We start from the raw sequence: 25568 nt of genomic DNA on the forward strand, positions 1-25568 counted from the left end.
TGTCTGGTGATTGTTTTGTATTTATTTATGCGAATGTGCACTTGTATATAACTGTCATTAATCAAAAAGGCTTAGGCACTGTAGAGCGATTTTTTGAAAAGACCAAAGAACGAACTTTTTTTTGTTTGTTTGTTTATTTTTGCCTGAAACGCTCCCAAGCAAACATTGTGAACCTCTGAAAGTTTGACGAAGATCCGTTCAGCTTGCAGCAGTCACACAATTTGTCGAACAGGAAAGATAGTTGCTCATGAATGGAAAAACCATCGGCAGCCTTTAAATTGTTCAAACACCACAGATAGCAGTTGGCTGTCCTTTAGAATCTGTTTCTTTAATGGTTTGCTCAGCGAGGACCCTACCCAGTCATGGTGAATATGGTAAATCTTTGTTGTGAGGCATGGGAAGTTTGGGAGCTCCCCCACTCCCCACCTTGTCGTTCTGCAATTGGCTTTTATTTTTTCAGTCCAAAAGTGTTCCACCTGTAGGTAAAACAATATCCGTTTTAGGAGGACTAGCCTTTCCAGAATACACTAGAACACGCAAGGGGGTTGTGAAATCCACCTTCATTGCTCACTTCCTCTTGACCCGGCCATGACCCTAAATGGCTACTCTGGTCTTTTATATGCAGCCACCCTGCTTGTTGTGGGCACTAGTCGGACATGTGGCCCAAAACCACCAGCTGATTGTCAAACCACCATCAAAACCACTTAAAACCTTAATTGTTTACAAGGTCACTTAGATATAAACCTTGTCAAAAACAGGTGCCGATTGAGCTCAAATGTCTGGGGTAATTATGTCCACCTGATAACTGAGTGTGTCCATGAACTACATGTCCGCAGAAACACAATGAAGCAGATACTTTGCGTTTTAAAAAGGGAAACAACAGACAATAGAAAGACACTGAAATGGTAAACAAAAGGAGGTGTTCAGAAACACCAGACTTCATTACTAGGACAGCACGACAAAACCACTATGTCATAAATAACGTCACACCTGGCTTTCCATCGAAGTCTCCCATCAATGAAGGCCTGGGTTGAACTCCGATTAACTTTTGTATTTTGACAGCTGCATTTAAGCCAATCAATCACCAGTGATATTACTTTAAAAAAATGACAGATTGAGGCATTATTATGACTTTTTTGTTTCCATAGAAAAGGTTAAACATGGATGTCTTGGATGACGTCACAACTTACTGTTTTCTCATACTGTATATGATTGCAACAGTCTATTCTCTATTGTATTCATTTCCTTGGTTAATTATTTTGAACTTCAAGCACGTTCAACAAACCCCATATTTCAATGCAATTGTTTATCCTATTTTGCCTTTCATTGAGCCGATTACGCCTTCCCACCGGAGAACATTGCTCATGTTTCTTAGGTCCTAGGCTCAAATCCAGACACATTACTTGGACAGTCATGTTGATGTGTGCATTGTCTCCAAATGTTCTGGTCTTGGATGTGATCGATTTATATAAACCTTGATGACTTTAAAAACACATTCACTCTTATAACCTTGAAACAATTGCATAAAGTTGTGACATACAGTGCATTCAGAAAGTATTCAGACCCCTTCACTTTATTCACATTTTGTTATGTTGCAAACTTATGCTGAAATCGTTTAAATTCATTTTTTCCCTCATCAATCTGCACTCAACACCCCATAATGACAAAGAGAAAACAGGATTTTAGAAAGTTTTGCAAATTTATTGAAAAGAAAACTGAAATATCTCATTTACATAAGTATTCACACCGTTTGCTATGGCACTTGAAATTTAGCTCAGGTGCGTCCCATTTCTCTTGATCATCTTTGAGATGTTTCTACACCTTGATTGGAGTCCACCTGTGGTAAATTCAATTGATTGGACATGATTTGGAAAGGCACATGTGTCTCTCAATGTCTCACATAAGGTCATAAGGTCTCACAGCTGACAATGCATATCAGAGCAAAAACCAAGCCATGAGGTTGAAGGAACTGCCTGCAGAGCTCAGAGACAGTTTTTGTCGAGGAACAGATCTGGGGAAGCCTACAAAAAAATCTCTGCTGCATTGAAGGTTCCCAAGAGCACAGTGGCCTGCATAATTCTTAAATGGAAGAAGTTTGGAACAACCAAGACTCTTCCTGGAGCTGGCCGCCCGGCCAAACTGAGCAATCGGTGGAGAAGGCCTTGGTAAGAGAGGTGATCAAGAACCCGATGGTCACTCTGGCTGAGCTCCAGAGATCCTGTGTGGAGATGGGAGAAACTTCCAGAAGGACAACCATCACTGCAACACTCCACCGATCTGGGCTTTATGGCAGAGTGGCCTGACGGAAGCCTCTCCTCAATGAAAGACACATGAAAACCCGCTTGGAGTTTGCAAAAAAGCACCTAAAGGACTCTCAGACTGTGAGAAACAATCTTCTGTGGTCTGATGAAACCAAGATTGAACTGTTTGGCCTCAATTCTAAGCATCATGTCTGGAGGAAACCAGGCACCGCTCATCACCTGCCCAATATCATCCCAACAGTGAAGCATGGTGGTGGCAGCATCATGCTGTGGGGGTGTTTTTCAGCAGCAGGGACTGGGGGACTGGTCAGGGTTGAGGGAACAATGAACAGAGCAAAGTACAGAGGTATCCTCAATGAAAACCTGAAACAGAGCGCTCAGGACCTCAGACTGGGCTGAAGGTTCACCTTCCAACAGGACAATGACCCTAAGCACACCGCCAAGACAATGCAGGAGTGGCTTAGGGACAACTTTGTGAAGGTCCTTGAGTGGCCCAGCCAAAGCCCTGACTTGAACCCAATCGAACATCTCTGGAGAGACATGAAAATGGCTGTCCACCGATGGTCCCCATCCAACCTGACAAGGCTTGAGAGAATCTGCAGAGAAGAATGGCAGAAAATCCCCAAATCCAGGTGTGCAAAGCTTGTAGCGTCATACCCAAGAAGACTCGAGGCTGTAATCGCTGCCAAAGGTGCTTCAACTAAGTACTGAGTTTAGGGTCTGAATACCTATGTCAATGTGATATTTCAGTTTTTTCTTTTTAATAAATTTGCAAAACTTTCTAAAATCCTGTTTTCTCTTTGTCATTATGGGATATTGAGTGTAGATTGATGAGGGAAAAATGAATTTAAACGATTTCAGCATAAGGCTGCAACATAACAAAATGTGAAAAAGTGAAGGGGTCTGAATACTTTCTGAATGCTCTGTATATATGTATATACATCGTGGCCAAAAATATTGGCGCCCTTGCACTTTTTTCAAATAACTCACAATTGTCTCTAAAAATAAGTTGAATTGACAAAAGTATTTGGTCTCCACAATTTTTTATTTCACTGTTAATATTACAGAACCTTTGTTTTTGATTCAGAACTTAATATATCCTTTTAAGTCAGAAAATAAAAATAAATGGTATTGACCAAATTATTGACAGCCTTGACTTAATATTTGGCAGCACAGAGTTTGGACAAAATAACTGCAGTCAAGCGCTTCCTATAGCCATGAATGAGCTTCCCACACCTCTCCACTGGCAGTTTGGCCCACTCTTCTTTTGCAAACTGCTCCAGTTCTCCCAGATTTGAAGGGTGCCTTCTCCCAACTGCTGTTTTCAGATCTCCCCACAGGTGTTCAATGGGATTTAGATCTGGACTCATTGCTGACCACTTCAGAACAGTCCAGCGTTTCCTCTTGAACCATTCCTGGGTGCTTTATGAAGTGTGTTTGGGGTCATTGTCCTGCTGCAAGACCCATGACCTTCGACATAGACCCAGCTTTCTGACACTAGATTGAACATTGTGCTCCAAAATTCCTTGGTAATCTCCTGATTTCATGATGCCATGCACACATTCAAGGCACCCAGTGCCAGAGGCAGCACAGCAACCCCAAAACATCACTGAACCTCCTCCATGTTTGACTGTAGGGAAGGTGTTCTTTTCTTTGAAGGCTTCATTTTGTTTTCTGTAAACATAGAGATGATGTGCTTTACCAAAATCTCTAATTTGGTCTCAGCTGTCCACAGGACATTTTCCCAGAAGAATTTTGGCTTGTTCAGGTGTGTTTTGGTAAACTCCAGTCGGAATTTCTCAGCAGTGGGGTCCTCCTGGGTCTCCTGCCATATAACCCCATTTCATTGAGTTGGCGACTGATGGTGCGAGTTGAAACTGTCGTACCTTGTGTCTGAAGGTCAGCTTGAATCTGCATGGCAGTTGATCGAGGTGCTTTCTCCACCATTCGAACAATCTTCGCTTCAATCTTTGATTAAGTTTTCTCTTGCGGCCACATCCAGGGGGGTTGGCTGCAGTGCCATGGGCCTTAAACTTCCTGATGACATTGCGTATGGTGGACACAGGAGCATCAATGTCTCTGGAGATGCACTTGTAGCCTTGAGATTGTCTATGCTTGGCTACAATCTTGTGCCTGACCTCCTCAGACAATTCTCTGGTTTTCTTTCTTTTCTCCATAGTCATTGCGGTACACATAGTGACACAAAACAACACAGAATGACTCATTTTCTCCATTCAAACTGGTTGATTGAGTGATTTTTATATTCCAGGCACCTGCAACTCATCACAGGTGAGTTTAATTCCAAAGTAAAGGAGAATCACCTGTTTGAAATGTAATTATTTCTAACAACTTCTAAAAGGTGCCAATACTATTGTCTGGGCCATTTTAGGATTTCTGTGTGGAGTAAGCTAAGATTTAGTAATTTTTTTCCAGCTTTTTTGTTTTGTTCCACTGTAAACCAAACAAGTCAGGAGACGACGATGGTTCACGAGCGAGCGGTATTCAATGACAAAGGATGGACTATAACCGAAACAGGCCTGGACTGGGGGGTCGGGGGCCCACGTGGCAGGTGTCGGCCCCCGACATGCGGTGTACATGCCTATTTACAAAGGGCCCCAACGCGCTGCGTGCGCAGGCCTTTAAGAGCCAGCCGTACGTAATTGTGTGTGGTGCTGGCCCGGAAATGACAAAACGAAGTTTATTGACCTTGAAATGAGATAGAAAATAATGTATAATCAGTTATGAGGTTAGTTAGCCACACAATACCGAAAATTCGGTTCGATTACGACAACTTTGAAAATTTGACCTTTGTGACTTTCAAAGGTCAAAGGTCGAAGATTCTGAAATTTGTTGGAAAACTTGTATTTCATGATGTATGTGATAATATAAGATCATGTACGACATTTCAACCCATCAGGAAGCGAACAATGAAATAAAACCATCAAAAATCGACTTTTCTAAATTTCGTGACCTTGTGACCTTGTGGCGAAAATAAAAAATCGAGCTCCGTGGGGCTAGACACATGACATTGGCCTAACCAAATACCGAAACCCCTGTCAGATTCCACCAACTCCCTCGGAGAAGATGTAGCTTGAACTCGATTACCCCCTAAAAAGACATCTTTTTTGGGCGTGGCTCCGCCCACAATGGGGGCAATACACCCACTCCAGGCAGGACACAACTAGATCATGATATCAACCTCCCACCCAAGTTTCATCACGATCGGATGATATCATCGGGTAGTTATGCTGCGGACAGAAAGACAGACAGACAGATAGACACACACCCATGACGAATATAGTGGTCACTCTGTTTGATAACTCGTGAACCAATAAATACAAATGTGGATACCAAAGAATCAGTTTGACGTTTGGGAACAGGTTTGCGTACTGGTTGGGCTGTGGAGGGACCAATCGGTATGAGGTTTGGGATGGATGTAATAAGGAGGGTGGGATTAGTGGGCGGCCTGGGTTATTGATTCTGTTGAATTTATATACTGTGAATATATTTATATAGTGTGGTGTATATATTGATTTCTTGTGCGGGCATTTCCGTGTGGGCACTGATAACAATCACTAGTAATAGATAAAAACTCCTCAAGACATATTCTGTCAGCACCTTGTTGAGTCTGTGTCAATTCGGCCCTGAGGACAAATAGAAACCCACCTTGATATTAGGTGCAGGTCTTAATAAAATGGTCAGCATTATAATACACAAATATGAACTTGCATCATTCATTCATTTCAGCAATTCCTTCCTTATTTAATTTTTTTTTTTTTTTTAGGTGAACCATATCATCCCGTTGCTACTATCTGCCATCTCATTTGTGGGTGAGTTTGGGGTTAATTCAACCTCCTTTTCAGTATTGTGATGAATATGATATTTATCCACATTGTTAGATATCACAACAGGGTTCGATAGTTATCAATTCTGCTGTAATGTTATAATGCCAATGACTAATTGAGTGCAAGCCTCTGTGAATGAGGGGGTAGGTCTGCCTTGTGGACAAGTTAAACAGTGGACTTCAAACAACTGTGGGAAACAAGGTGTGACTGGTTAGTGGGGCGGCTTAGCCCAAATATTCAAAAGAATTGTGCATTTTGTGATACAAGCACCAAATTTGGCACAAATGTACATTAATATGTTGCGAACATTTTCAGATATTGGGCCACTTGAAATTCTCTCTTTATGTCCGCCATATTGGATTTCAAAATGGCCGCCACTTGAAATCTACATTTGCTATTATCTCTGGACGTAATGCAGCTATTGACTTGATTCTGGTATCTAAATGTATGTTTTTGGGGGCAAGGAATCCAATGGTACCAATTTCAACTTAATATTATCTATCACAGTCTGTTATATAATTTTATTTGGAAATTATCTAGGCAAATATTGGATTCAACACAATACTTTGAAAAGAATGTCTTAGTTCTGTAAATATAAATAAATAAAAAAACTATACTAAATCACTAGTAACAACTCAGACAAGCTCATATATACTGGCAGTCTAAAATATAAATTCATATCCCATTAGGAAACAAAGTGACCCATTCATTTGTGTTTTTCATATGCATATTTTATGTAACATTACATTCATATTGTCAATAAATACCAAACATGCATAATCCCCTTTTCCTAGACCCTTTAAGCCATCTTTTGTGTTTCTAGAGTACAGAAATTTCTTGTATAGGCTTCCATCTGTCTTGTTTCCTTAACAATGCACTGTAGCATGTCTTTAACAATGTTTACAAACATGACTCCACTACATGTCTTTAATCACAGCCCTGACCCAAATAAAAGAGTAGAGAGGCTGCATGTGTGTTGACCCACATCAACTGTGTTCTTTGTGTGTGGCTGTGTTTAAATCACCTTGTGACTCCACATAAATGAGTTAATTACATACAATCTGGGCTCAGCTAGACAACATTGTGTGGTCAGCAATGAAGACGAGAGTCTGAATTACATGTATGCAAAAGACCTTGTGAACCAGTGAAGCAAATACACGGGTAAGCATGAATTAAATCTAGGGCATGATATAATTTCCATGATGTTTACCTCTACACTCAATGGTGGAAGGAGGTAATGTTTTGATCCCAGCTTGTCTGTATGTCTGTTTGTCTGTTAGTCCACAAAATTCCAGACAAAGCTTGTAGTAGTGGTAGTTGTAGTGGTAGTGGTGATAACAGAAATTGTTATATAGAACTGAACTTATATTATTATTATATGCAGAAAATAACTTCATTTCTATATGCCCTGCAGTGGACAGGTTAATTGGTTTATGCACTGAAGGGGTCACCCTGGTGTGCACTGCTGTGTGCTGCCTCATTGAGTTGTTCAGGTATGATGTACTCAGCACAAGCTTACCTGATACACATGTGTGCTGGCTAAAACCACTTGTCTGGTGGGCACGACAGAGGCAGGTTGTCTAATAGCCAACCTGGTCTTACTTTTTTGGGGTTTATCTGAAATTCTTACTATAAGGCTTTAAATTAGAAATGTTTTATATAAAGTAGTATTTTGAGTGAAGTGTGTATTCCACACTGACAGTTTTGACATGTTCTGAATTTAACACGAAGGCTGTAATTAACAGAACGGGGTATGTCTGGAAAATGTACTGTCCAACCTAATAAGAGTTTAGACTGATTTATATTTAAATCTTGGCTGTGTAAATATTGTAAGAATTTATGAATTCAAATGTTTTGTAAATATTCAATAAATTTGGGAATATTTTTAAACTAAAGAATCTCATGTGATTTTATTTCTCTTCTTGCCTCCGGTATGGGTGAAAATTTAATTCCGGCATAATCTCACAAAACTAATTCCCTAAGTGTGCCAAGCTAAATGCTCTACGATATAGAGGAATTATCCTCCTCTCCATTAGTATGGCGGAGGAAACCCCTCTATTATATATATAACAAAATGTTAACATTATATCATTGTATCGTTGCAGATTCAGAAGACAGTTCCACCATGTCCAAGAGCTTCAGACTAGCTGATGTTGAGCGAACTTCACCATCAACATCACAGCACCTCACCACAACTGACTGGAAGTTATGCCTTATATGTCAAGAGGACAAGACAGAGACACTGACCAAACCTGACCAATCAAAGAGAAAAGACATTGGGAGTGGGTACAGTTCACTCGCAGAGAACTTGGTCAAATTCAGTGAACTTGGAGAGCTTCCAGGATCATTTCACCTGGAAAGACTCGATGATGGTCATGGCATTGAAGCTGCGATGGTTGCACATGGTGCAAAATATCATCAGACATGCAGGCTCCAGTACAACAACACCAAACTGCAGAGAGCACAAAAGAGAGCACTCAAGAAAGAATGTGAGAGCGATGAGGAACAAGCTGCATGCAAACGCACCAGGTTACATTCACGCTCATCGAGTACAGAGAAGAAGGTCCCAGAAAATTGTTTCTTCTGTGAACAACCTGCTGGGGCTGACAGTCTTCGGAAAGCTGCAACATTCCAAATGGACAAACGGGTGCGTGCCTGTGCAACCCTTCTTGGTGATACAGAACTGCTGGGCCGTCTCAGTGGTGGGGACATGATAGCGTTGGACGCCCAGTATCACCCACGGTGCTTGATAGGACTTTACAATCGCACAAGAAAGGCCCAGTCAACAGGATCACAGGACACAAAACAAGAGCGAGCAATGTCGGCAGTTGTCTTCGCTGAACTCGTCCTCTACATTGAAGAAACCAGACAAGATGAGGAGACGGCACCAGTATTCAGATTGGCTGACCTTGTCCAGCTCTATCAGTCCAGAATGGAACAGCTAGGAGTCCAGCTCGACACGAGAGTCCACTCCACACGACTGAAACAGAGACTGCTGGCTCAGTTTCCTGACATGCGGGCACACACCAAGGGGAGAGACATCCTGATGGCATTTGAAGAAGATGTCGGTGCTGCTATTGCCAAAGCCTGCGAGCTGGACAGTGATAGTGATGCAGTCCATCTTGCCCATGCTGCACAGATTGTTCGCCGTCACATGTTTGGAGAAGCCAAGCCCTTCACAGGATTCCCTGAAGTATGTCAAGAAGAATCTGTGCCACCGTTGCTGCTTGCCCTAGTCAGTATGATCCTAGAGGGACCCAGCATCAAGGAACAGATGGCAGACACTAACCCTGCAGCAATTGCCACAGCTCAGATACTGAAGTTCAACAGCATCAAACACAAGCGAACACGTGGCACCACATCATCCACCAGTGTCAGGCACAGTGTTGCACAGGAGATCCCACTTCCAATATACATAGGGATGATGCTGCATGCTCATACACACAAGAAGGAATTGGTCGACAGACTGTCACACCTTGGCCTGAGCATCTCCTATGATAGAGTGCTCCAGCTCTCAGCACAGATGGGCAACAGTGTCTGCCAACAGTTTCACAGAGAACGAGTGGTCTGCCCTCCGAAGATGCGTGGCAAAGTGTTTACAACTGCCGCTGTAGACAACATAGATCACAACCCCAGTGCAACAACATCAAAGGACTCCTTCCATGGTACCGCTATCTCCCTCATACAACATCCTTCTTACACTGGTGAAGGAGTGGATCGGAGTATCGTCATTGTTGGAGGATCTGGGGATGCACGGTCCAAGACAGTCGCCCCCTTGCCGCACTACTACACTGATGTACCCCCTGTCACTAGCAGCATCAAGAAGTCGCCTGTCCCAGCTGCTAAAGTGGCGTCATTGACCAGAGGAGACTTCAAACAGCAGACTGATGAAGAATACCAATGGCTAGGCAATGCAAAGCGCGTCCTGGAAGACAACACTGGTACAGTGGACAATGACAACACATCTTGGGCTGCATTTCATGCCAGCCGACAGCCACCAGATGCTCGAGTCATCTGCCCCACGTCGCTGCTTCCACTCTTCCTGGAGAGTGCCCACACAGTGGCCATGATCCGGCACTCAATGGACGTCGTGAAGAATGCTGTGGAACACCTGAATCCTGGACAGACACCAGTGGTCACCGTTGATCAGCCACTGTTTGCTTTGGCCAAGCAGATACAGTGGAAGTGGCCAGAGAGCTATGGTGAAGACCAGATAGTGGTGATGTTTGGTGGCCTCCACATAGAGATGGCGGCACTGAGGACACTGGGGGACTGGCTGAAAGGGAGTGGTTGGGTGCAAGCACTTGTGCAAGCCGAGATTGCGACAGCAGGGACAGCAGACTCATTCCTGCGAGCATCCCATGTCTTGCGCACAAGAAGAGCACATCAAGTGACTGCAGCAGCACTGTACATCCTGCAACACCGTGCCTACAACCACTACTGTCTGGGAGAAACCAGGGATGCAGAGGACCTTCCGGAGTTTGAAGACTGGTGTTGCCAGAGAGGAGAAGACATCCCCCAGTTTCACTACTGGGCAACCGTGCTGGAACTAGAACTGTTGGTTCTTGTGTATGTGCGTTCTCTCAGGCAGGGATCGTTAATGATGTACCTCGATGCTCTGACAGAGCTGGTCCCCTGGTTCCATGCACTGGATCACACCCACTATGCTAGGTGGATACCAGTGCACCTGAAGGACATGGCCGAACTCACCATCAAACACCCAGATGTAGCCAGGAAATTCAGGGAAAGCCACTTCACCGTTCAGAAAACACAGAGGGTGTTCTCTTCAATCCCGATTGACCAGGCACATGAGCAGAATAATGCCTGCATCAAAGGAGACGGTGGAGCAGTTGGGCTCACTGACAACCCTAGTGCCCTACGTCGCTGGATGGTTGCGGGACCAGAAGTTGCCAGGGTGATCGAGGAATTCCAGGATGGGAACCAACACTGGAGACGGCAAACAGCAGACACACGTCATCATGATCAGACGCCAAGTGTACAGGCCTCATTTGTGAAAGATGTTCGCTCTCTCGTCGGTGTCATAGAGGAGATGGGCAACCCATTCGAGGAGGAGAGTCAGGATGTAGTCAAACTGGACACAAAGGAGATCGCAGATCCTGCTGCTGTGGAGACCGTGATGAATGCCAAGAGGATTGGCCAAGAGCAGTTCGAGGCTTTCACCAGAGAGTGTCTGTTGGACAGAACAAAGGCAGTGGACGCACCCATTCCTCGTAACAAGCTGAAGGTGTTCAGCACTTCCACTCCAAGAAGCCAGAGCAAAGGTCAGCAACAGCTCGCCTCCATCAAGAATGACCGTGAACTCTTCGCACGCCTGTACATTGGCTGCCAGACGAGGGATGGAAACCTTGAGGAGTTCTTTTGTCACGAGAATCAGGCATGTCCTCCTGCATTGTCTGATGGTGGAAGCCTCTGCACTGGTACCAAGAGTGATCTCCTCACATGCTTGGAAGAAGTCTCCGACGCAAAGACAGAGACTCCTGTCACGACCTGTATTGTGCTTGATGGAGCAGCCATCGTCCAGATGCTGAAGCCGGCTGCATCAAAGACCTTTGAAGAGTATGCACAACAGATCTTCATCCCATATATGTCCACGAAGCTGCAAACAGTGTCACGCCTGGATCTGGTCTGGGATACTTACCTTGCTGATTCACTGAAAGGTAGTACACGTGCAAAGCGGGGACGAGGTGTGCGGAGACGTGTGGTGGCTGCCGCAGCCATACCAGGAAACTGGCAGAACTTCCTACGAGTGGACAGCAACAAGACCGAGCTGTTCAGGTTCCTCTCAGCAGCTCTCATGGAATGGTTTGGCCAGGAGGACAAGCAACTCGTCATTACTGATGGAGAGGCAGTGCTCAGCAAGCCACTACTGCCAGATCTGACCTCACTCGCCCCATGTAACCATGAAGAGGCTGACAGTCGGATGTTGCTGCATGCATCTCACGCAGTCCAGCATGGACACCATGCAATACTCATCTGGACTGTAGACACCGATGTTGTGGTGCTGGCAGTGTCCCTGGCACAGGAGTTGCAACCAGAAGACAAACTGTGGCTGGCATTCGGAACAGGCCAGAGTTTCCGATACCTAGCAGCACACGAAATAGCAGCTGGATTGGGACGAGAGAAGGCTCGTGCACTGCCAATGTTCCACGCTCTAACTGGATGCGACACTGTGTCTAGTTTTCATAGACATGGCAAGAACACTGCGTGGGCAGTCTGGACGGTACTGCCAGAACTCACTGAGGCGCTGCTGCTGCTGTCCTCTGCACCTCGTGACATACCAGACGATGCAATGCGCATCATCGAGAGGTTCGTGATCCTGTTGTATGATCGAACCAGCAAATGCACAGACATTGACAAGGCCAGGAGGAAACTTTTCGCAAGGAAGAACAATGTGCAGCTCATCCCTCCAAAGAAGGCAGCTCTGGAGGAACATGTCAAGAGGGCAGTGTATCAAGGTGGACATGTGTGGGGTCAGATACTGCTGCCAGCACCAGAGCTCCCTCCACCAACCAACTGGGGTTGGTCAAGGACTGGAGAAGGACAGTACACACCTTACTGGACCAGGCTAACTGAGGCAGTTCACAGCTGCATTGAGCTGGTTTCTTGCAAGTGCAAGAAAGGGTGTGTGAGGCGCTGCAAGTGCAAAAAGGCTGCCCTTCAGTGCACAGCCCTCTGTGTGTGTGAAGGGGACTGCACATGACGATGAGTCAACAACATACATGTACTTGTGGCAATGCTGAACTTGTTAACATGACACTGTTTATGTACACGTATCTTCAGTACCGGTATATACCTAGCCTCAGATACCAGTACACCTAGCCTCAAATACTAGACCATGTAGCATGTCAGTATTATACCTAAGACATTTACAGAACTAAGACATTCTTTTCAAAGTATTGTGTTGAATCCAATATTTGCCTAGATAATTTCCAAATAAAATTATATAACAGACTGTGATAGATAATATTAAGTTGAAATTGGTACCATTGGATTCCTTGCCCCCAAAAACATACATTTAGATACCAGAATCAAGTCAATAGCTGCATTACGTCCAGAGATAATAGCAAATGTAGATTTCAAGTGGCGGCCATTTTGAAATCCAATATGGCGGACATAAAGAGAGAATTTCAAGTGGCCCAATATCTGAAAATGTTCGCAACATATTAATGTACATTTGTGCCAAATTTGGTGCTTGTATCACAAAATGCACAACAGGTTTGCTATGCTGCTACACTAGGTATGTTTTCGAGCATTAGTCCTTCATCAGAGCAAAAGAGATAAACGGCCGATGCAACACCTCATTTGCCATGGCAGAAAACATACCATACTCTTATGAACTTCGGTCCATCAAATCAATAAAGTAATGCACATGTACAGCGGCCTGCAAAAGTATTCACCCCCTACCAATAATGCCACATTTAGAGGAACTATAAATTATGTAGAAACAAATTTTCCAAATGAACTTTTGTATTCAAAACAGAGGAGGTCAAACCAAACGCTGTTATAGTTGAATAAGGTTACATATCAGGAATACCTGCAAAAAACATGGACAAATCAAAATTCACTGGTTTTTTTTTTTTTTTGTATACTGAATCGAGGCTCGTGAAAGAGCTGACATTTACTTCACAAACAAATCAACCAGACAAACAAAATATATAAAAAGAGGGAGCGGAAGACAAGATGGGGAGAGAAGGGGAAGCACACAAACACAACATTTGAGAGCAGGGAGATGTGTGGAAGGGAGAGGGCTTGGGGGGAGGAGGTGTGGGAAGGGGGGGGGGGGGGGGAGGGAGAAGTGTAAAACACAAGGACACCAAGGACTTCCAGGACAGAAGTTGGTATTTCAAAAAAGTGGAATTGGGGTGAAATTAGCGGGGGTAAAAGTATTCAACCCCTTAGGTTAGTACTTGGTGGAAGAACCTTTTGCAGCAATGACTGCTGAGATAATGTTCGCAGAATTTCTGCCAGCCGTTGAAGTATACACCCTAAAGCTAGACCATGGGCTCGACTAGCTGGCCCAGGCGGCCTTAGTTACATTTCTAGCTGGCCGGTTGAGCCCTGTAGTCTGTGATGCTTTGGAAGGCGTACAGGCTGGACTTGCACGCAGGTGGCCTAAAGTACAGTTTTGCAAAGTTGTCTGATTTAAACAGAATATTTTAATGTCTAATTTTACCACAAGTTGATTTTATACCTTTGCGTGGATTCCTCTGCCTGTTCCTCAGGTTGTGTTGTCTGCACCTAGATCTACTGTAATATATGTTGTTTGTTCTAAGGTGTTAAAAAATTATGTCCCACACACAGATTGCACAGTATGTGATGGGGTAAAGCTGTCTGGGAGGACCCACCTGTGTGGATGGGTCGAGTCACTTTAGCTTAGTTAGGGAAATACTGCCTTGTCTTGTGTCCCCCGAATCTGACCGGGCAGGAGCTAGATGACTTGACTTCGACAGATCTGGCTTACAGGCACGACGGTATGCCCTCCTTCTTTCATACCTCAGGGGAAAGAGGAAGAAGCACTGGCCCTCTGAAGTTCATCAGTTCGTGGGAGGGGTTGGGATGGAAGCAGGGGGAGGGGAAGGATGTGGATACTCCAGCATGGTCACTATGAGTGGTGGAGAGCAAGGCTCTGCACCAATGGGCCATGGGCCATCGGTGGCCACGGGTATAATTGATTGATCTGATGGCCGTGAATGGCTTCGTGAATGTGGTACGCCATTGACTGGCATCTGATGGGCACAGATAACAATGCCTTGAGAATGGGCAAGGGAGTGGGGAGCAAGTCAATAAAGGTGGGTGCTTTTCTCTCTCTCTCTCTCTCTCTCTCTCTCTCTCTCTCTCCCCACCTCTCTCTCTCTCTCTCTCTCCGTCCCCCTCTCTCTCTCTCCCTCTCTCTCTCTCCCCCCCCCTCTCTCTCTCCCTCCCCCTCTCTCTCTCTCTCTCTCTCTCCCTATTGTCACCCATTCACCAAGACTGTATGCCATGCTGTATGCCACGCTTCCAAGGAGCTGCATCCTTGTGAACTTTTCCACCTCCTCCAGCATGCAAGAAAACCCTCTGTGTTCATTCTGGGGATGAATTCGATCAGGTAAGGTCAGGTATGGGTGCATGCGCCGGAGCAGCGCATCGCCGCATCCACTTTCCGACGGTTCTCAGGGGCCTCCATCTGACCATCCTCCCAGGCTGATGCCTGGCCCATCCCTATCTCCTTGAGATATCGATCAACCTGCTGCAATCACGAGGCACGCGGTCAGGCCATTGTCCTCCTCAACTCACGATGCTCCCTTGCTGAGAGTATCTGGTGAGCTGGAACAGCATCCTGAAAACGAACCACATGTCCATACAGCGGCAGCTGATGCTCACGGACCATACAGGAAACAAATCTCATCTCAGTCTCTCTCAGCAACCGCCCGTTGGACACAAAGTCCAACCGGCGATAGCCAAGGATTCTCCGAAGAGACTTGTTTCCAAAGGAGTTAAGTCTCATTCTCTGGCCCTTGGTAAGGGTCCAACTCTCACATCCGTAGAGCAAGAATGGAAGCACCAACGACTTAAAGACTCTGACTTTCGTCCTCCTGCATATATACCGACAGCTCCACACCCCATGATCCAGTGAATCCATGACTCCCCAGGCCCGACCCAGACGTCTATCAACCTCTGGCTTACAACATGCAGAGACAGAAATAACACTGCCAAGGTAAGTGAATCTCTTTGTGACCTGAAATCTTCGCCACAAACAGGCACAGACAAGACAGCAGCATGCAAGTAGTCATTGAAAGCCTGCATCTTGGTTTTGACCCAGGAATTCCATAATTCCAGTGGCTCCGCCTCCTCAATCAGTGCCTGGAGGGCCCCCGTAAGAATATCCAGTGTCTCCAGAAAGACGACCGCATCATCTGCGAAATCAAAGTCAGAGATCTTTGCACTCCCAAATGATGCACCGCAGCCTGACCTCTCCAACATCCTCCCCAGAATCCCGTCCATACAAGCGCAGAAGAGTATGGGAGCCAGTACACACCCCTGCAGAACTCCAATAACAACTGGAAATAAGTCAGAGATGGAGCCACCACACCTCACAGCACTCTCAGTACCAGAGTATAGTTCAGAGATCAGATTGATCAGTTTTGGTGGCACCCCTTGAAGAGCAATAATCCTCCAACGGGCATCCCGAGTCACCGTAACGAACGCTTTGCAGGGATCAACATAGGCTGCAAGCAGCCCCTGGTGAAACTCTCGCTTGCGTTCAGTGAGGACCCGAGGAGGAACGATATGGTCAATCGTTGATCTCTTGGGTGTAATTCCCAACTGCTTTGGTCGCTGGTGCTCGAGCAGATGGCGGCAAACAATCTCAAGAATGATCTAAGCAAAGACCTTGCCCGGCACCGAGAGTAGCGTCTCCCCTCGGTAGTTGTTGCAGTCCTGGTGATCACCCTTCCCTTTCCAGAGGGGGACAACAAAGCCCCTCTTACAGTCAGTTGGGATGATGCCTGTGCTCCAAACAGAGCACAGAACTGCATGCAACGACTCAAGTACAGCATTTCCACCAGCCTTGAGAAGCTCAGCATTGATGCCACACACAAGTCCCAGGAGCTTTGCCTCCCTTTCAACCGGTTCACCGCCGCCTGTGTTTCTACAAGTGAAGGCGGTTCACAGTTAATTGGGGGGGTCAGCATTTTGGATAACAACACCCCTGATATCCAACTCAACAGCCGGTGTGTCAGCCTGGTGGATCAGTCTTTAATTACCTCACCTGGTTAGGTGAATGTTTGACTGTGTTCGGCCCCTTAGGGAATTCGTTTATTGTTTGTTGCCATCGCTTCTTTAATAATTGTTTTATTCTGTGCTTGGGACTCCATGACCATCTGTCTCATGTGTGTCTGCAATTAAATAATTTATTCCTAAGTTTCCGCGTGCATGTCTGGTTTCTACCATCTTTCCCACGCCGCCAATTCAGTTCATTGAAAACTCCTGGAGGGAAATAAATTAATTCAAGTAATCCCTTTATTTGTATAATCAGGCTTGTTTAGACATACACCAGAACATAGGCATGTTACACCACCGCTCGGTTGGCCTGTCATCCAAATATGGCATTAAGCCGGCTATCTGCACGATATCAACTCCCATCATATAAGATCCAAATAGTTTATTGCTTGCATTTTTTGTGGGTGTGTGACTATTGGAGGATGGTCTCTGTGCATGTGCAATCTAACTGTAGAATGCACGTTAGCACATCCGCGTGCATGCGTACACACACACTCCATTGGGATTTCATACTTAACAAGACAGACATATTGATCATAATGTTATTACAATTTCATTTTTATGGTTTCTGCCTCATTTGATGTTTTAACTCTTGATTTTTGACGAGGTCCACATGACTCCAAACATGATCATGGCAATTGTTAAAAACAAAGTCCTCCTCTCATTGCAGCTTCGATAGACATCCAGTCTCTCCCAGGCCGCTGCTCTCTGTATGGGAATCACTGGATTTCGACGTTTGATGGGAAGCAGTTGCAGTTCACTGGAGACTGCAGCTACCAACTGATGGCAGACTGTGTGCACCACAAGTTCTCCTTACAAGGTGTGCATCTCTTCACATATTTCTAATGAATACCAAGGTTTATTTTATGAATTTATGAAGTTTATATGAAGCATGTTGTATGAGGTATATAATACGCATGGTGTGAGTGTGCAGTGTTCATTGAGGGTGGTGCTAGAGTGGGCCTGGCCCTCTACTTACCAGCACAATCCACCACCATCATTCTCTTCAGGAATGGCTCTGCTATCGCCAATTCAAAACTGTAAGGATTCCCAATGGGTACCTCTTCTTTTCTGTGTCCGTGTACTCGATCCACAGTGCAGTACTCAATAAATGGGGTTTCCCAAGATGAAAAATAATCCCAAGTCCGAAATTTTCCGAGACGATACCAAGCCATGAACAAGTCAGGTAGGAAGGTTTTCCTTGTTACACCAGTTGGGGTGTGCAAGTGAGGAACAAGAAAGAACCAGAGGGAAGGGGCAGGTGGTATGCATGGCTGGTACAATATAAAGTATGAAGAAAGGAGATCTTCCGGTAAGTCTCAGGTCATACATTGTATTAGGTTATACAACCTAGCTGCCATAGAGAGGGTTCAGCATAGAGTGACTAGATTGATTCTGGGGCAAGCAAGACTAACCTATGGCAACATTAGAAAGGAGATAATTATAAAGGGGATCTCAGGATGTGATCTTGAGTTCGAATCCCGGTCGGTCGCTAAATTAATGCCAGGGTGGTTGACTCAGCCAGTCATCCTTCCGAGGTCCGCAAATTGAGTACCAGCTTGCTGGGATGAATGTGCCGATGTGTGCCCCGGTTTAGAATAGGTACACCATATCTCTGCGTGTCGTAAGAGGCGACCAAGGGTTGGCGTCAGGAAGGGCATCCGGCCATAAAAACATTGCCTCAAACAGGGAACCATGATGATTGTCATGGGGCCCGCAAGGCTAACCCCAGTTCTAGCATGATGATTGTCATGGGGCCCGCAAGGCTAACCCCAGTTCTAGCATGATGATTGTCATGGGGCCCGCAAGGCTAACCTCAGTTCTAGCATGATGATTGTCATGGGGCCCGCAAGGCTAACCCCAGCTCTAGCGTGATGATTGTCATGGGGCCCACAAGGCTAACCCCAGTTCTAGCATGATGATTGTCATGGGGTCCGCAAGGCTAACCCCAGTTCTAGCATGATGATTGTCATGGGGCCCGAAAGGCTAACCCCAGTTCTAGCATGATGATTGTCATGGGGCCCGCAAGGCTAACCTCAGTTCTAGCATGATGATTGTCATGGGGCCCGCAAGGCTAACCCCAGCTCTAGCGTGATGATTGTCATGGGGCCCACAAGGCTAACCCCAGTTCTAGCATGATGATTGTCATGGGGTCCGCAAGGCTAACCCCAGTTCTAGCATGATGATTGTCATGGGGCCCGAAAGGCTAACCCCAGTTATAGCATGATGATTGTCATGGGGCCCGAAAGGCTAACCCCAGTTATAGCATGATGATTGTCATGGGGCCCGCAAGACTAACCCCAGTTCTAGCATGATGATTGTCATGGGGCCCGCGAGGCTAACCCCAGTTCTAGCATGATGATTGTCATGGAGCCTGCAAGGCTAACCCCAGTTCTAGCATGATGATTGTCATGGGGCCCGCAAGGCTAACCCCAGTTCTAGTATGATGATTGTCATGGGGCCCGCAAGGCTAACCCCATTTCTAGCATGATGATTGTCATGGGGCCCACAAGGCTAACCCCAGTTCTAGCATGATGATTGTCATGGGGCCCGCAAGGCTAACCCCAGTTCTAGCATGATGATTGTCATGGGGCCCGCAAGGCTAACCCTAGTTCTAGCATGATGATTGTCATGGGGCCCGCAAGGCTAACCCCAGTTCTAGCATGATGATTGTCATGGAGCCCGCAAGGCTAACCCCAGTTCTAGCATGATGATTGTCATGGGGCCCGCAATGCTAACCCCAGTTCTAGCATGATGATTGTCATGGGGCCCGCAAGGCTAACCCCAGTTCTAGCATGATGATTGTCATGGGGCCCGCAAGGCTAACCCCAGTTATAGCATGATGATTGTCATGGGGCCCACAAGGCTAACCCCAGTTCTAGCATGAGGATTGTCATGGGGCCCGCAAGGCTAACCCCAGTTCTAGCATGATGATTGTCATGGCGTCCGCAAGGCTAACCCCAGTTCTAGCATGATGATTGTCATGGGGCCCACAAGGCCAACCCCAGTTCTAGCATGATGATTGTCATGAGGCCCGCAAGGCTAACCCCAGTTCTAGCATGATGATTGTCATGGGGCCCGCAAGGCTAACCCCAGTTCTAGCATGATGATTGTCATGGAGCCTGCAAGGCTAACCCCAGTTCTAGCATGATGATTGTCATGGGGCCCGCAAGGCTAACCCCAGTTCTAGCATGATGATTGTCATGGAGCCTGCAAGGCTAACCCCAGTTCTAGCATGATGATTGTCATGGGGCCCGCAAGGCTAACCCCAGTTCTAGCATGATGATTGTCATGGGGCCCGCAAGGCTAACCCCATTTCTAGCATGATGATTGTCATGGGGCCCACAAGGCTAACCCCAGTTCTAGCATGATGATTGTCATGGGGCCCGCAAGGCTAACCCCAGTTCTACCATGATGATTGTCATGGGGCCCGCAAGGCTAACCCCAGTTCTAGCATGATGATTGTCATGGGGCCCGCAAGGCTAACCCCAGTTCTAGCATGATGATTGTCATGGGGCCCGCAATGCTAACCCCAGTTCTAGCATGATGATTGTCATGGGGCCCGCAAGGCTAACCCCAGTTCTAGCATGATGATTGTCATGGAGCCCACAAGGCTAACCCCAGTTATAGCATGATGATTGTCATGGGGCCTGCAATGCTAACCCCAGTTCTAGCATGATGATTGTCATGGGGCCCGCAAGGCTAACCCCAGTTATAGCATGATGATTGTCATGGGGCCCGCAAGGCTAACCCCAGTTCTAGCATGAGGATTGTCATGGGGCCCGCAAGGCTAACCCCAGTTCTAGCATGATGATTGTCATGGGGTCCGCAAGGCTAACCCCAGTTCTAGCATGATGATTGTCATGGGGCCCACAAGGCCAACCCCAGTTCTAGCATGATGATTGTCATGGGGCCCGCAAGGCTAACCCCAGTTCTAGCATGATGATTGTCATGGGGCCCGCAAAGCCAACGCCAGTTCTAGCATGATGATTGTCATGGGGCCCGCAAGGCTAACCCCAGTTCTAGCATGATGATTGTCATGGGGCCCGCAAGGCTAACCCCAGTTCTAGCATGATGATTGTCATGGGGCCCGCAAGGCTAACCCCAGTTCTAGCATGATGATTGTCATGGGGCCCACAAGGCTAACCCCAGTTCTAGCATGATGATTGTCATGGGGCCCGCAAGGCTAACCCCAGTTCTAGCATGATGATTGTTATGGGGCCCACAAGGCTAACCCCAGTTCTAGCATGATGATTGTCATGGGGCCCGCAAGGCTAACCCCAGTTCTAGCATGATGATTGTCATGGGGCCCGCAAGGCTAACCCCAGTTCTAGCATGATGATTGTCATGGGGCCCGCAAGGCTAACCCCAGTTCTAGCATGATGATTGTCATGGGGCCCGCAAGGCTAACCCCAGTGCCAGCAGGGAAAATGGCCTTAGAAAAATAAATAATAATAATTAAGGGAATTTTTAGCCGCGTCGCAGACGCTGCTAATAGAGTGCCCTCTGCTGTTGTTGTTGGTCTTCTTGTTCTTCTTCTTCTTGTTCTTCTTGTTCTTGCAGAGAAGACAAAACCTCAAAGCTCCACCCATTCTGGGAACCATAGCTCCACCCATTTTGGGAGAGGCTTCATATAAACAAATATCCACCATTTTATTAACTCGCATAGCTTTGAGGCCTGTTTTGTAGGCCCGTGGTGTCTTCCTCTCTCACACAGTTTTATTTCAAATCAAATTCGATATATCATTTCATTTTTCACAGTCGCTAACATAGTTTTAGACTCGGTTGAAAAAAAACGGGAAGAAAATCCGATGAAAGTTGCCCTTTATAGAACGAAATGAATTCTCAAAGGCCTGTAACTTCAAGTCCATTGAGATATATTTTTTTACCATCACGGCATGGTCAGTCATACACCGCCCGAAATAACAGACGGGAAAATGCCGAGATATATTAAAAATTCGTCCATTTGATGACAATCATCACGATGAAATATTTCATTTATACGTCGTCACAATAATGTGGAGAGAGGAGCATTGCTTCGTTCACGTGTCGCCACACACGGGAAATTGCCGATATATTTTTTTTTAATCGCGGCATGGTCAGTCATACACCGCCTGAAATAACAGACGGGAAAATGCCGAGATATATTAAAAATTCGTCGCCACACACGGGAAATTGCCGAGATATATTTTCACTTTTCACAAAAACAAGTCAAGTGAATCCACTTGGATTCCGCCCAGGTTGGCACATGGAAATTATGATGTAGCATAATTATCATCTCGGGTCAAGATTTGAAATTATGCCATGGTTTTTGTAAAATTGCTACTAGTATTCACATTATGTACTTTCACCAAAACATACATCATCATAGAAACATACATAGAATTTGGGTCCTCTGGGTCATTTGGGTCCTCTGGGTCATTTGGGTCCTCTGGGTCATTTGGGTCCTCTGGGTCATTTGGGTCCTCTGGGTCATTTGGGTCCTCTGGGTCATTTGGGTCCTCTGGGTCATTTGGGTCCTCTGGGTCATTTGGGTCATTTGGGTCCTCTGGGTCATTTGGGTCCTCTGGGTCATTTGGGTCCTCTGGGTCATTTGGGTCCTCTGGGTCCTCTGGGTCCTCTGGGTCATTTGGGTCCTCTGGGTCATTTGGGTCCTCTGGGTCCTCTGGGTCCTCTGGGTCCTCTGGGTCCTCTGGGTCCTCTGGGTCATTTGGGTCCTCTGGGTCCTCTGGGTCATTTGGGTCATTTGGGTCCTCTGGGTCATTTGGGTCCTCTGGGTCATTTGGGTCCTCTGGGTCATTTGGGTCCTCTGGGTCATTTGGGTCCTCTGGGTCATTTGGGTCCTCTGGGTCATTTGGGTCCTCTGGGTCATTTGGGTCCTCTGGGTCATTTGGGTCCTCTGGGTCATTTGGGTCCTCTGGGTCATTTGGGTCCTCTGGGTCATTTGGGTCCTCTGGGTCATTTGGGTCCTCTGGGTCATTTGGGTCCTCTGGGTCATTTGGGTCCTCTGGGTCATTTGGGTCCTCTGGGTCATTTGGGTCCTCTGGGTCATTTGGGTCCTCTGGGTCATTTGGGTCCTCTGGGTCCTCTGGGTCATTTGGGTCCTCTGGGTCATTTGGGTCCTCTGGGTCATTTGGGTCCTCTGGGTCATTTGGGTCCTCTGGGTCATTTGGGTCCTCTGGGTCATTTGGGTCCTCTGGGTCATTTGGGGCCTCTGGGTCATTTGGGTCCTCTGGGTCCTCTGGGTCATTTGGGTCCTCTGGGTCCTCTGGGTCCTCTGGGTCCTCTGGGTCCTCTGGGTCATTTGGGTCCTCTGGGTCCTCTGGGTCCTCTGGGTCATTTGGGTCCTCTGGGTCATTTGGGTCCTCTGGGTCATTTGGGTCCTCTGGGTCATTTGGGTCCTCTGGGTCATTTGGGTCCTCTGGGTCATTTGGGTCCTCTGGGTCATTTGGGTCCTCTGGGTCATTTGGGTCCTCTGGGTCATTTGGGTCCTCTGGGTCATTTGGGTCCTCTGGGTCATTTGGGTCATTTGGGTCATCTGGGTCATTTGGGTCCTCTGGGTCATTTGGGTCCTCTGGGTCATTTGGGTCCTCTGGGTCATTTGGGTCATTTGGGTCCTCTGGGTCATTTGGGTCCTCTGGGTCATTTGGGTCCTCTGGGTCATTTGGGTCATTTGGGTCATTTGGGTCCTCTGGTTCATTTGGGTCCTCTGGGTCATTTGGGTCCTCTGGGTCATTTGGGTCCTCTGGGTCATTTGGGTCCTCTGGGTCATTTGGGTCCTATATTCCTATCCTATAACATATATATCCTATAACCTATCCTATATATATCCTATATCATATAACATATATCCTATATATCCTATAACATAACATATAACAAATATATCCTATATTATGTACTAGCGAGCGGCCGCGTACCAGCCAAAGGGGTAGCCCATGGTTAGCCTAAATATAGATTTGATGACGTCATGTTTACACATCTGAGCGACAGAAACTGGCTACACATCTGAGCGACAGAAACGGAGCTTCACTTTTGGAGAGACAGAAATTCCCAGGCAAACGCTATAACGCACCAGGTTTACAACCTGTGCGTTAATAACATCAAGTAATCGAATCAATAGGAATGTCCTGTGCCTATAACATCGACGTTATAGGCACAGCTGCATCTAGGCATTGTGTAACATCGACGCGGCTTTTGTTTTAATTAAAACTTTTTGTACTTGTTTTTTTATCGATGCAGCACAGGCTTGGTAGGCCAAATAGCCTCCTCCTGCATCCAAGTTACTTCTGTAACTTTGTGATAGATATTACAGAAATGTTTGTGGTATATTGACTCAGCATGATCTTTCTTTTCCACAGTGTTAAAGTTCCATTTTCTATTGCTGGTGTGCTGCTCGAGACCGTCCATGACAACCCAACTATCCGCAGCACCACCCTGGGTGTGCAAGCCTCACTCTTGCCACCCAATGCGATATCACTTCTGGTGAGCAGTGCACACGCTGGGCGCACCTGTGGCCTGTGTGGGAATTTTGATAGCTTACGCCTGGATGAGCTCATCACACAAGAGGGTGAGCATTCAACAGTGCACAATGTTAGTGGAACAAAATAAACTCATGTTATTACAACTTTCCATATCAGCACATTTAAAGTACTTTTTAGATTAAAAAATGTTGATGCACAAATACAGATGATGAAATGCACCACGTGACCCGATGGTTCTCACAATCTTTCATGGCAGAACTAATTAGCTTGAGGAGGATGCAGCCCCACCGAGACTATGTTGGCCCTGACTCGACTGGGGAGGGCATCGTCACTCCATTTTTGTTTTCAAATAAGTTCCTTTAATTTCATTGGTTCCCCTTCTTAATCAACCCCACTTTTGGCAACACCTACACCTTTTTACTATAATTCACCAAATGTCTGTCTGTCTGTCTGTCCGTTCCCAGGTACCACAAAAACGGCTGAACCAATCGTAACGAAATTTTGGGTGGGTAGTCTTGGGACCCCCTAGAGTAAAATAGGCTATATTGTTTTTCCAATTAGGAAAGGTTTTCCAATTTTCCAATTTTTCCAAACACGATGGAATAATATTTACCGATATGAACAGTGATGCGACTTTTATTGAAATTCTACAAATACTGTTTAGATTTTGATGATTTGCGTGTGATATGATTTAACGGATGTTTATATAAATCGTTTAAAATAAAATAAAAAGCCTTCAATTTCTGACATTTTGCCTTTTCATTTGGGCCTCCCAATTGAAGCCCCGCCCATAGGGCGGGTACCGTTGATAGTTTGTATCACACATATACAGTACAACAGGAATGGTACTCAATAGAGCACATACCTCCGCCAGACTGAACAGTTTACGCTTTGTATCCCACTGATAGGCCGGATCTGGATTCGGACCTGAACCAAAATCGAATCGGCTTGTTCTTGTGGCCAAACCAACTCGTCCACCTAGTTTTGTCATAAGTTGTCCACAAGTTTTTGAAATGTCATGCTGTATATCGTTTTTGGCCCCATATCTTAATTATGAAGAATCACTTTTAAAAATCAAAAAATCATAGTATTTGGATCTGGATCCGGATCTTCACCAAAATCGAATGAATTCATCCGTATCCGCAACCTGTCCGTGAAGTTTCGTCCGAATCCGTCCACAACGTTTCGAGATATCCTGC

The 25568-nt window shown here is 46.1% G+C and overlaps 1 protein-coding gene across 1 annotated transcript in view; it reads left to right on the forward strand.

Annotated features, from left to right (window-relative positions):
• The window catches only part of LOC137431683 (von Willebrand factor), a 198760-nt gene that overhangs the window by 23526 nt on the left and 149666 nt on the right, over window positions 1-25568 (forward strand). Inside the window, exons 2-5 of the mRNA XM_068123293.2 lie at window positions 6046-6091; window positions 17556-17705; window positions 17820-17925; window positions 24247-24455. Of these exons, the coding sequence (XP_067979394.2) occupies window positions 6046-6091; window positions 17556-17705; window positions 17820-17925; window positions 24247-24455 (511 nt within the window). The remainder of the gene's footprint in view (window positions 1-6045; window positions 6092-17555; window positions 17706-17819; window positions 17926-24246; window positions 24456-25568) is intronic.

This window comes from Myxine glutinosa, chromosome 7 (genome assembly GCF_964187855.1).
Source record: "Myxine glutinosa chromosome 7, kmMyxGlut1.1, whole genome shotgun sequence".
In the NCBI taxonomy this organism is placed as follows: domain Eukaryota; kingdom Metazoa; phylum Chordata; class Myxini; order Myxiniformes; family Myxinidae; genus Myxine; species Myxine glutinosa.